At 34.4% G+C, this 12,838-nt stretch overlaps 2 protein-coding genes across 2 annotated transcripts in view; one reads left to right on the forward strand and one right to left on the reverse strand.

Moving 5' to 3' along the window:
• LOC128556840 (uncharacterized) overlaps nt 1-4,446 on the reverse strand; it is a 40,540-nt gene extending 36,094 nt beyond the window's left edge. The window contains exon 1 of the mRNA XM_053542537.1: nt 4,335-4,446. The gene's annotated coding sequence lies outside the window, so the exon portion shown is untranslated. The remainder of the gene's footprint in view (nt 1-4,334) is intronic.
• A 126-nt stretch (nt 4,447-4,572) lies between these two features.
• On the forward strand, nt 4,573-12,499 carry LOC128557437 (uncharacterized). Its single transcript, XM_053544810.1, has 3 exons — nt 4,573-4,705; nt 9,759-9,950; nt 10,896-12,499. Exons 2-3 carry the CDS (start codon nt 9,770-9,772, stop codon nt 11,588-11,590), a joined length of 876 nt encoding a protein of 291 aa, XP_053400785.1. The 5' UTR covers nt 4,573-4,705; nt 9,759-9,769; the 3' UTR covers nt 11,591-12,499.
• Nucleotides 12,500-12,838: the final 339 nt, after the last annotated feature.

Below are 12,838 nucleotides of genomic sequence, written 5' to 3' on the forward strand. Positions count from 1 at the left end.
TTCTGCAGCGAAGTGAATACTTTCTCGAAATAGAAATGATGTCATTGTACAACTGAATCCTTTTTGGAACCCACCCTGTAGAGCATTAATTTTAACAATTTCTATACTTTCAATAATATTCAAGATAATCTTTTCATATAGTTTGAGGACATTTGAGCATAATGAGATGGTCCTATAGCTATCTGGGTCATTTTTTTCTTTTATTCCCCCCTCTGGATCATCTGGAACATGACAAAGATCTGACATTTTCTGGAAAAGTTTTGTCAAAGCGGATATAAGAAAATCGCCCCCGTTTTCAATATGTTCATAATTAACACGGTCGTATCCACATGTTTTACCGTTTTTAAAAGTGCTAAGCTGCTTTCTAACCATAAATTCGTCAATTTGATCTTTGTTATAATCATTCAGTACAGATTCGCATTAATATCGTGCAAGACTGCCTCTCGCGCCGACAGGTAATCGTCGTCAAATTCCTCGTTACAAGTTGGTTTGTAAAGTTCCGCAAAATAATCTCTCCAGCCACGGTTTATATCTTAAGGGGTATCGCAAATATTACCATCGGAATTCTTTTCTAATGCAAGACAGTTTTTACATTGATTTTCCCCTTATTTATGAATCGCCAGAATTCATTATTATATACTTCGGCGGCAGTATCAATTTCTTTATCTACACTTTCGATAAACTGCTGGACTGCAGGTCTATGTAACTGTCAAAAAATCGGTTCGGAATTTTATAATTTTTAAAACTGGAACAATTTCCTCTCTTGGGCGATTATTTTTAAACATATGCGTCTCTTACATCGCATATTCTTGGTCATGAGTCCAATATGACTTAAAAAAAAGGTTTGAATTTCGATTTCGGAATTTATCCGATGCTAATTGAATATCTTGAACAATTTCCGAGTACAAGTCATCTACGTCCTTTGCCGACGAAATATCCCGTAGTAACATATTTTTAAAGTAGCCTTGTTATTCAAATGCCTACGAAATATTTCGATGTACATGTATTGAGGTTTAACATTTTCCAAGTTATATTATAGATATCAATACTTGGCTTATTTCCTGTTACCGGCAGTACTCATTAATCATAGAGAACTCTTTATCATACATGAGATTTACCTATCAGAGGCATCGCCATTTAATGCCAAGTACTTGTTATAGTCTTTATAACCGTGAGGGCCTCCGTGGCCGAGTGGTTAAGGTCGCTAACTTCAAATCACTTGCCCCTCATCAATGTGGGTTCAAGCCCATGTCGGGGCGTTGAATTCTTCATGAGAGGAAGCCATCCAGCTGGCTTACGGAAGGTTATACCCAGGTGCCCGCTCATGATGTAATAATGCACGGAGAGGCACCTGGGGTCTTCCTCCACCATTAAAGCTGGAAAGTCGCCATATGACCTATAATTGTGTCGGTGCGACGTTAATCCCAACAAAATAAATAAAATAAACATTATAACCGTGGCTTAACCAAGCACTAGCATAGTTATCCCTTCATTTATCCTCCTTATAATGAGAACCTGGTGTTTCTTTAAGCGATGATCCGTAAGCACTACGGGAAAGCCAAGGGCGACACGATATACAATTTGGCCAGAAATGTGGGTCATGAATCATATCGTTCGCATTTTCATCGTCTTCAACAATAACCCTGAATAAAAACATTGCCATTGCTATTTTCTTATCAAGACCTTGGTTACCTTGGAAATGCGATTTCTGGTGTAATTTGCAATTTTTGCCTCGGTAATTGAAGGATTGAATCCACCCACAAAGATTTTTTTTGTTCTTTTTTTAACATAGTGCTCAAAATCATGTTTCGCAATTATCATTGTGGAAATCGTAATAATTGCGTCGATTGTATTTTCAAGAAAACTCGCGCTCTTTGCGATCCTTAGCGGCTGCTATTTCTCTATAAATTATATCAAAATTTAACTCGCGCCTTTGAACCGGATATAGGCACTTTTACCTCAGTTTGATCACTGAGCGCTAACGGTTCTAGTTTAGTGAAAACTTGATCCGCCGTCGTTGATCCTAAGGACATGATTATACACAACAATGTCAAGATAGACTTAAGCTCATACAAGTAGGCTTCTTTTAATAAAGACACCTAGGAGAGGTCCAGTGTTGCTCCTTTTAAAGTTATATCAGAGACATAGATATGTCTCTGGTTATATGATAGGTTGTGCTATAGACGAAAAAAAGTTTCCCTGTTGCAAGTCTATTAGGGGACATAGTCACTGTGACCATGACCTAATGACTTTAAAATCAATAATTCATCTTCAGGTTATGATCAGCCTCCGCCGATCCGAGGACTATAGGCCCAAGCATTTCCTTGTTACTGAATTTCATTTCAAAATGTTCAAAAGCTACCAATGCAATAATTGTACACTGAAATTGGCCCTGGTGAAAGCTGCCAAATTAGGATCTTACCATTTCTGCGAGAATCTCACCTGACAGGCTTGGTTGTCAAATGCCCCGGCCCATGAGAATAGCTTCTAAGAAGCTTTAGGAAAGCTTAGAAGAAATCACAATCGAACGGACATCTGCCGGAAGTGAAAAAAATTTCATTTTTCGGAACTTTTTATTGTTAATGTGCTATTTGAAAAAAAAATTCTAAACATTTTATTTCTTCTAGTTTATTACTCAGTTTGTAAGGTTTATATGTCGAATATCCGCCTTGTTTTGATCACGTGATTAACATCTCCGACTGTCGGGCGGAAGACACAGAAGCTCGGAAGAACTCTTCTTATTCCGGCAGATCTTCCAAACGGGTCAATCGAGCCCACCAGTTAATCAATAAATTCATTTCATTGAACGAAATACATTTTAACGTGATTCAATTCATATGCATATCTTTGAATACTGCGAACAAAGAATAGTAAATATTATCTTTTTATTTTTTGTTAATAACTGAACCGTTTCCAACATTTGTAACAATAGAATTACACTACATTTCTTTATTTTAAAAGAAGATATTCTTTTCCCCGTAATTAAACTAATTTAAACTTTATGATATAGATCTACTTCCTTCTTTGTTCCATGTGATAGAACGTATAAATCCAAACAAACACATTTAAAAATCATATCCATTTATGAAGTTATAGCTTATAAAATCCGTAAATTTCAAGCACTGATGAAAACATGTCCAAACAGCCGGACTAATTTTTTAATCATCTGGCTTTAAATGGTTGGTCAGTAAGTAAAGTCTTAGAAAAACATTCTTAAAACTTCAGTTAACATATTTTCTATACCAAACTTAGTCAGAACATACTATTTTATAAATTGTTGAACAAATTTAAAAAGAGGGTTATCTGAGAGCTAGGTGGCTGGGTCACTAGGTCATATCATAGAAAACCATTCTTAACACTCTTAAGGTCTATGTTCTACCTAATCTACATAATAATTACTCAGAAAGTGTGCCTTGTGTCAAGTTTTAAACTCGGGAATCTTTGGTCAATGAATATGTCACTAAGTGAAATTATAGAAAAACAGTTTAACCACTATAGAAGCAATATTTTCTATTTGATCGGTATGCAATTTAATAAATAGTCTTTATCAATTTAAATACTGCGTTATCTGGGATTAAAACTTAAATCACTACATTAAATCATAAAAAACTGTATTACCCAATAAGAGACTTAGTGGTCTTCTTTTGATTCAGTTTCAAAATCCTCCGACAGATCGTTAAACAAACGTTCTGATAAATTCGCGATAAAATTCAGCCAGAGTTATGATCTCTGGAGTATTCAAAGCAAAACTTTTTAAGTTTGACGACGACGGCTGACAACGGACACAAAGCGATCACAGTAGCTCACTCTAACTACTTTGTTTCAAATGCAAAACGTCTAATGTTGGAGAAAATTTCAGTAAATTGTAAAGACGGCAAGTCAAATACTTTTGGCGATATGTGTAACACAATTTTTCTCTACCGGAAAAACGGACAGACGGACAGACAAGACAAAGATACCCCAAAGCAAAGTGGTAACATAATAAGTCAGACATTATCACCATTATAGACAATATAATTAAATTATGTTGAGATGGTCTCCTTGAAATAATGATCTTCCTAGGTGTCCATAATTCGCAAATGTCTATTATTAGTACCTTCATTATCTGCGTTATGGTTCAAGTGTGGCAAAGTCTGCAAATCTAAATTGAGTTTTTCAGAGTCATTTTTTTTTTAAATATTTGTAGTAACACCATTTAGATTTTTTAACTAGGAATTTCAACTTTTAACTAAAAAGCAGTTATATTGTTCAAATAACTGAGCCCACAATTAAACAATTAACAACTTATTTATTCATTTTAATAAATATATATTTATTCATTTACAGATGCTTACCCCTCCTTCCTGTTCAATCATTTATTATACAAGTATGTAAAGTTTTCACTACACGGCACAATCCTGAACCTATAGAATCACGTATCCAAGTACCATGTTAAATAGAGCGGCGTTATTCTTTAAATAGAATACACATTGCAAAATAGTATTGTTTTGTTAGCCTGGTTCCCGACTGGTTGTGAGACTACGTAGATATGTAGAGAGTAAACACGAGCACTAGTCTATGTGTTATCTTTTTGCCATTTCGCCATGTTGCATTAAATTTGGTTTAAGGTGTTAAAAGTATAAAATTATGAATTGTGCAGTTATTATCTTACTTGAATGAATATCCTATGTTGTACACAATAAAGCGAGCTTTTATTGCGGAAAATGTAAGTTTTTTTTTCTGTTTTCTTTTCTTTTCATTTATTTATTTATTTATTTGCTTTTACAGTAAGCAACGTATATTTATTAACTTTATTTTCATCTTCACAACAACAAATTAGAACAATTATATCACTAATAGTTCATCGGAATATCTTAAATTATTTTTGAATTATCTTAACACAATTACAATGATAAATGCAATATTACTGACCGATAAACACTAGTGTTTTATCTATAATTGACAAAATCAAAGGACTGAACGTACTGGAGGATCGATTGGCTCTGAGCAACACAAACTGTACACATACATATGTAAATATCAGGACAACCGTTACAGTAGATTAAAGTTATTAACTGGTGACACAAGTGTACACAAATTTTACCTTTTACCATTTGTGTGAACTTTACTTTTGATATAGGAACGCATGTGCTTGCCTTATGCATTCAGTTATTATGTTCAACAATCCTATGAAGTATCATAGCATCATCTTGAATGGTAATCGAGAAATTTTAACAAAACTGAATTGAAAATCCAAAGTTTGCACAACTATTAACGTCATAAAAATGTTATGGATTTTGCTGTATGGCGAAAATTGATTGAATTGGATTTAACGTCGTACCAGTAGCTATGGCAACTTCCAGCTTTTATGGAGGAGGAAGACCCAGGTGCCACTAATAAATGAAAATGTTTCATACCATCACAATCAAAAATTTTATAAACCGATCACGGTTCCTGTTATTATTCTCAAAATCTGATTCAACTATTTGCCTGGCTTTCTTGAACGGTTTTTTTAGTTTAATAAAATCTCATAGATGTTTTCATCAAAATCGCTACAAATAATACTTACAACTCCTTCAAGCTGGAATCTTCAAAAACAGAGTCTCAAACAAGAAAGCCATGAATCGCTCACCTGACCTTTAGACCTAAAGATCATCGAGAAAAACATTCTGATCAAGTTTTATTAAGATATGGTCATAAATGTGGCCCCTAAAGTGCTAGCTAGCTTTTCCTTTGATTTGACCTGGTGACCTAGTTTTTGAAACCACATGACCAAGATTTGAACTTGACCTAATGATCATCAAGATTAACATTCTAACTTGAACTGAAGGTCATCAAGATTAAAATTCTGATTGAGTTTCATGAAGATACAGCCGTTAATGTGGCCTCTAGAGTGTTAACAAGCTTTTCCTTCGATTTGATCTAGTGACTTCGGTTTTGACCCCACCTGACACAGATTTAAACTTGACCTATAGATCATCAAGATTAACATTCTGACCATGTTTCATCAAGATATGGTCATAAATGTGGCCTCTAGAGTGTTAACGAGATTTTCTTTTAATTTGACCTGGTGACCTAGATTTTGATTCCACATGACCCAGATTTAATTTGGACCTTAAGATTATCAAGGTTAACAATCTGACTGAGTTTCATGAAGAAAAAGTCATAAATGTGACCTCTACATTGTTAACAAGTTTTTCCTTTGATTTGATCTGGTGACCTAGTTTCCGATCCCAGATGACCAAATATCCAACTCTTCCAAGATTTTATTGAGTTTAACATTCTGACCAAATTTCATTTAGATTGGGTCAAACTTGTGACCTCTAGAGTGTAAACGAGCTTTTCCTTTGATTTGACCTGGTGACCTAGTTTTTGACCCCAGATGACCCAATATCAAACTTGCCCAAGATTTTATTGAGGGTAACATTCTGACCAAGTTTCATTAAGATTGGGCTAAAATTTTGACCTCTAGAGTGTTAACAGTCAAATTGTTGACGACGGACGGACGACAACGGACACAGGGCGATCACTATAGCTCACCTAGAGCACTTCTTGCTCATGTGAGCTAAAAAAATCAGAACAGTGTTCAAGATCAAGGAAACACAGAAAAAAAATAGATTAACTAAATATATAAAAAAAACAAGACTCGGATCCCGTGAATTTTTTCTCTGAATCTGATTCAACGATTTCCCTGGTTTTCACGAACGTTTTTTCTTTCAATTCAATAAAATGTTACGAATGTTTCCATCAAAATCGCTACAAAAATACGTACAACTCCTTCTAGGCGGCTAGCTGTAATCTTCATAGTAATCTATTCCAACTATTTTTATAAGTATTAATAGTTACTATTTTTATCAGGTTTATGTTTTATGATTTTTAGCTGTCTTATGTTTTTTTAAACCTTGTCATACATGAAAGTATATATAATATTATTAAAATACGTCGTATGTCTTACAATTTTTACAGCAGCTGTTTAATACATTACATTACTTTTTGAATTAACCGATTGCTCTTAATTTTGTGATAATATGGTAGACGACAGATGCGGGTGTGGTACTGTGTATGACCCTTTAGGTCCTTTTTTTCGACACATTTATTTCGGTGGTTTGGGACACAAGTACTTTTACTCAGGAGACTAGGTTTTGTCATACACTTGTCACAATACCTGACTGTCAACTACTTATTTTTTTATTTGTTTTACTCCTATCTCTTTTTATGCATGTTTATTCCCTTTTTATTTGCTAAGCAGGGGAGTAAAACTATCAGTAATATATTGGCTATATACTAATAAAAGAAATTGTTCTTTGTTTCATATAAAATTCAGCTACTTCAGATCAATTTTGATACAGTTTCTAGATTTTCACTCCGCTGTAGACCTATTTTCCATAAGATATCCATACATTTACTATAAGAAAACGAAAAAAAGGGGTGTTGAATAGTATGCAATGAACTGCAAGTCAACTGAAGTCAGGTACCCTCATATTGCCGCATTTCAGAAAGCGGTTCGCAGAATAAACACACTACTTTCGTTTTCAAGTAAACAACTCGAAAACATGCGAATATAAGCATGAAAAGTGTCTTATTTTATGTAAAATTCATTCTACCAGTCAAATAATGCCAATTTGACCACCGGTTTACGCGCAAATGCGCGAAAAAATGGAAAAAATAGGATCTATTTATTAGGGACTTCTTTCGACTACACCACGGAAGCACATTTTTGACCGAATTACTGCTATATAACCTATATCTATTGTAACAGGGTTACTTCCCTTACCTTACCTTGTGACCTAGTTTTCGCGCATTAATATGTTACTGCCGTCAGAAAAACATGAATGTATATCATACTGATTGAAAAATACGTTAAAATTTTGTATTTTTTGACGTTCGACAGCTGAAAATACCGTCGTGCCAAAGTAATTATATTTTGATGGTTGGCTAAATGTATGGCATGGAACTACTTGTTTGTATATACGACACTACTTTTTTTCGGTCCGCCGCAAGGAATTTCTACATTGTTAACAGTGGATCGATTCTGAGACAGCCGATCCAATAACTAGACTCCTATTTCAGCCGTAAATAAATTAACGACGAGAAGGGAAGTAACACAGTCTAAAAAATAACTTATTTGTACTATTAATACAACAACAACATTACCTTTATCAAGCTAAATAGGTGTACAGTAAGACATTTGAAATAGCATTACATGTGTGACATTGTGTATCAAAAAGAAACTAAGTATGATATGGTTACTCATTCATAAAATATAACTCCTTCTTCCTGCACCGCACTAACGTATAGCTTGGCTGTTCTAAGAACATATACATGCCTGTATTATGCTATAAGTGAGTTGTCTTGTATCTTCCGTAGTGAATAAACGTCTTGGGTCAGCCATTTTAAAATACAAATCCCTTTAAGGGTCCGAAATGTTCATATATAAGTAGAACATTACACAGTAGATTTTTTTCAGGCGCCCTCGAAAGGGGTGACTTCATTTATTATCCCCGTCAATGGCGTGATTGGGGTCGGAGAACATCCGCCTTTCCGCCTTACAATGAATAAGTCAATATCACTGTAATCATACAAAGTAATGCAAGCAATAAATTATTACATCATAAATAAAATGAAACAAATATAATTTCATATGTTTAAGTAGTACTGAAATAAATTACCTATATCATTGATGTGTAACAATCATAAGCGTATCAGCTTAACTCACTCTTTAAAAATTGAGTAGCTGATAAGCTTACATAGAAGAACTAAAAATTTAATGATAATGAAAAAGTAAGAAAACAAGAGCGGTTTACAGGGAGGGTAAAAACATTTATTGGACCTAGTTTCTGGCCTGTTGCTGGACATATAAAATGCCTAGTGTAATGCAAGCGTTTTCCTGAAACAGATTATAGTTCTATTTATCTATTTAATTATTTGGGTTTTACGGCGCACCAACACAGTATATGTTATATGGTGCCAAACAGGACTACAAATTTTGGTTTCACATTTCATTTACATCGAAATAAAAACACGAGGTATGGAAAGATTATAGTTCTAGGTTTTCCGAGTACGTCTATTACATTGTTGGTTCTGACTGTACGTTTTAATTGAAACTATGTCAATCGTGTATTACATAGACAAATCCTAGATGTAGGTCAGAAACGTGCTGTTCATTCTTTTACAGATTATCCTTCAGAAAAATTCAAAAGCAATATTTATTTAAACTACTACAGTACGTGACGCTGTACGAAACAATATTGTTGTCCATTAATATCTGAATAGTTGTTGCAGCTAGTAACAATATAATTAGACTTCATTTGTTTCCGTCTGTTTATGGCAGGACACCTCTCACACACATTCTGTTATACATTAAATGGACTCTTTGATCTCAAATACCTGAACATGAAACAACACTGAGACCAATCACGGGTATTTTACTACCGCCAAACAACGTTTAAAGACCGCTGTTGTGATATTTCAATAAAATGAAACAATTTCTGTTATTTGTTTTCGCTCCTGACCTCTAATACAGATACGTATAATAGCTACGGCTCTGCATCTTAAAACAACGACTTAATACTATTTGAGGATGGTTCCTTTTGTTTTATGGTCAATGATTCAAAAGTCACAGTACGTTAACTTCTGTAAACGTTTTCACTCCCGGACATGAAGTATTCTACAATTTTTCCTGGTGACTACTAACTACATTGCAACGTTATTGGTTTAGGACTCGGGCCCATTCAGAATTATAAAAAAATCATTTATTTATATACGGCTTTATTTTACAGAAATAGTAAAAATGTCAAGTTCTAGTGAAGTATGCGTATGCATCCGGCAGTGCAAAGTCGAAGATGTCAACACTCTTATGGAATTTGCGGAAAAGCAAAACTGGGATTATTCAATGTATGACTACTGGGCGTATACTAGACTTGATCATGAGTTTCTACTGGTTGCAATAGATGCATCAGGAGCTCCCGTGGGTAAGCCTCTTTAACATAGTATAACTATCATGATAATGAGAATAAATCATGTTTCACGTACACACGCACGTACACATCTAATTACGTATAGTATAGATTCTGATAGGTTTTAATCGATATAAACAAGAAGATCAACCGTTTAAATATTTGTATGTAACTTGATTTTTGCAACAAGTGCAAGATCTGTTTTTGTTATTGTTTTCTTTTTGTTTCATTTAATTACGTTTTTAACGAGGTTTTACAAAAGTTGAAAACCTGGTAATTAGATTGGCGAAGGATAGATGAATGGATGTATGGGGGCGTGAAGATTTGGTTTCTGTTCAATTACTTCTGTTTGGATTTAGATATTGAAATGAGTCTTGTCCTATAGGTAGTTCATAATAAGAGCAAAGTTCGAATTAAATTTAGGGTCAGTGGGCTCAAGGCGAAGGACACTGTTACTTAAAAAATACAGTTTCCGCTCAATAACTTAAGTTTCGATTAACCTTGACATATAAGTAGCGTATACAAAAATTAAGACTGGCAGTGTATATAGGGTCAGTGGTATCAGGTTCAATGTCAGTATAAGTGACCACATTTAGAACATTCCACCGTGGCACAGTGGTCAAGAGCGTGATGTCAAAACTACATTTTGTGCTATGGAACGGATGGGGTGCGGTTCAAATCCCAATAAGCGCCTAACCTTTTTGTGAGAAATAAGTCACTTCAATGGCATTAGGTCTAGTTCAAGTTTTTGTTGGAATCGTCTTCAATAACTTTGGTTTGGATTGAGAATTCATTAACAGAGTGTTAAAGCAAGAATAGATATCAAACTGGTAAAACTACTAACATGTTCTGTCTACTACATTTTATTTTGAAAATGTTACATTGTGCATTTGTCTAAAGCTAATATTTTTCATGAATTATAAATTCTATTATTTATCAATATTTTAACATTAATTTAAGGATTTGGTGGTATAAACCGGAACCCGTGCGACACACTGTACCTTAGCAGCTTCATTGTACGAGAGGATCTTCGTCAAAAGGGGATAGGGAGAAAAATTTGGAAAGCCTTAATGGATCGTGTAGGAGATAAAAATGTTGCTCTTGATGGAGCACCAGAAATGCATGACTGGTATGAAAAACAAGGTTTTGTCCACACGTCGTATGAGGTCTTATTCTATACTATCACAAAATCAAATTTCACGCAAACTGAAAATCAGTCAAATTATAAACTAGTTCCTTTGTCAGATGATATGTGGCCTTCGCTGATGGTATATGATAAACAAGTGTACCCAGATATTGACAGAGAGCAGATACTTCGAGCTTGGTTTACAGGAAAGGACGTCAAAATCGTTATTGCTTTGGATGATAATGCGATTGTAGGATATGGAAGTATTCATAAAAAGTCCGAGAATAAGTATGGTCTTAGGAATGTATTTGCTGATAATGAAAGCGTTTTTGAAAACATTTTGTATGAACTGTTTTCCAATATCCCCGATGTATCGAATGTGCATTTCCTGTTGATTGACAAAAAACCTTTGCCAAACTGCTTATGTTCGAGTCTTTATGATAACGAACGAACTCAGCGCATGTATACCAAATTCCCCATTCAAATTAACACAGAAAAAGTCTGGCTTGCTACCGCTCATTTTTTATAGATTTGTAGACTTAAAGATACACACGTTTTGTTAATATTTTGAATTCTAAAGTTCACTACTTTCCGTTGATAGTATTTACCGTATAGGTCGTGTAACTCAAACTATTGATGATATTACACGGCAACATACTTATTTCGGTCATGGTGAGCAGTTAGAAAGGACCTTACCTAAACATTTACAAATAGGCATTGGGGAAATACCTCATGTTCTATATCACATTAAATAACAGTTCTTGTTTAACTTATATACAGTGAGTACGTCAATGAAGACAGAGATGAAAACAAGCATTACATTTAAGTGTTCATTGAGAAAGACAGTGTGTTACTAAATGTGATGAAGAAACTATTATGCTATGATAAGATGAGTAAAACGTAACGGAATGGCATATACGAGCGTGTGATTTCAAAATGATTCAAATACGATATGCAGACATGATGTGAAAATAGAAAGTTTACAGTTGCCCGGACAGTTGTTATAACCTTCACTTAGCGCCTCAGAGTGTCCGAGTGTTCAGTGTCTTCTACTTCAAGTAATTTACCGTGCACCGAGTTTGAAACCTCGCTTCAATTATAATGTATGTTAATGTGAGAAAGTCATTCATTTCGCTTACAGAAGGTTAGTGGTTCTATCAAGATGCCCTCTGTGCCTAAAGTATTCCACAGCGCGTAACACTATCAAAGTCTGCATAGCGTATATGACATTTTAACACAATAATGTTTTATAGCATTTCTGTGGTCATTATCATAACGAATAGGTCATGTGCGATTTATTTAATTACATACATAATATAAGGTAATGATTAGAAACATGGGATTAAGTTTGAAGGAGTTATTAAAGTAGGTTTAAGTTCTTTGCGCATCCTTTTGATTTATTTGTTCTGTAATGAATTAATTAATTAAATTGTTTATAAACCGAATGATTCTCCTATCTTTTTAACATCAACATGAAGCTATCATGCTATTTTATGGTATAATTACACTAATGTACTCAACATCTTACTTGAAGTCAAAGGACCAAAGCCTAATTTACCTTATTTACTTTACAGTGCAGTACCTGTGCACAAAATCTATAATAGCAGTCAGACAAGAAGTCAAAAGAAGAGAAATATTTCTAGCAGTGGAATAAGCAATGAACCATTGACTTTAAACATGTCATATTGGTAGATGACCGTGGGGAGATGTGCAGAGTGCATGAACCAGGCCGGTAGGTCAATGTCAAAAAGTCAAATTTGACCATCATAATTACTTC

Source organism: Mercenaria mercenaria, chromosome 5, assembly GCF_021730395.1.
Source record: "Mercenaria mercenaria strain notata chromosome 5, MADL_Memer_1, whole genome shotgun sequence".
Taxonomy (NCBI): domain Eukaryota; kingdom Metazoa; phylum Mollusca; class Bivalvia; order Venerida; family Veneridae; genus Mercenaria; species Mercenaria mercenaria.

Bases quoted from the DNA above. Each gene is read 5' to 3' on its own strand.
- LOC128557437 (XM_053544810.1), top strand. From the start codon at position 9,770: ATGTCAAGTTCTAGTGAAGTATGCGTATGCATCCGGCAGTGCAAAGTC. The intron at 9,951-10,895 runs GTAAGCCTCTTT...CATTAATTTAAG, and splicing joins TGCATCAGGAGCTCCCGTGG to GATTTGGTGGTATAAACCGG.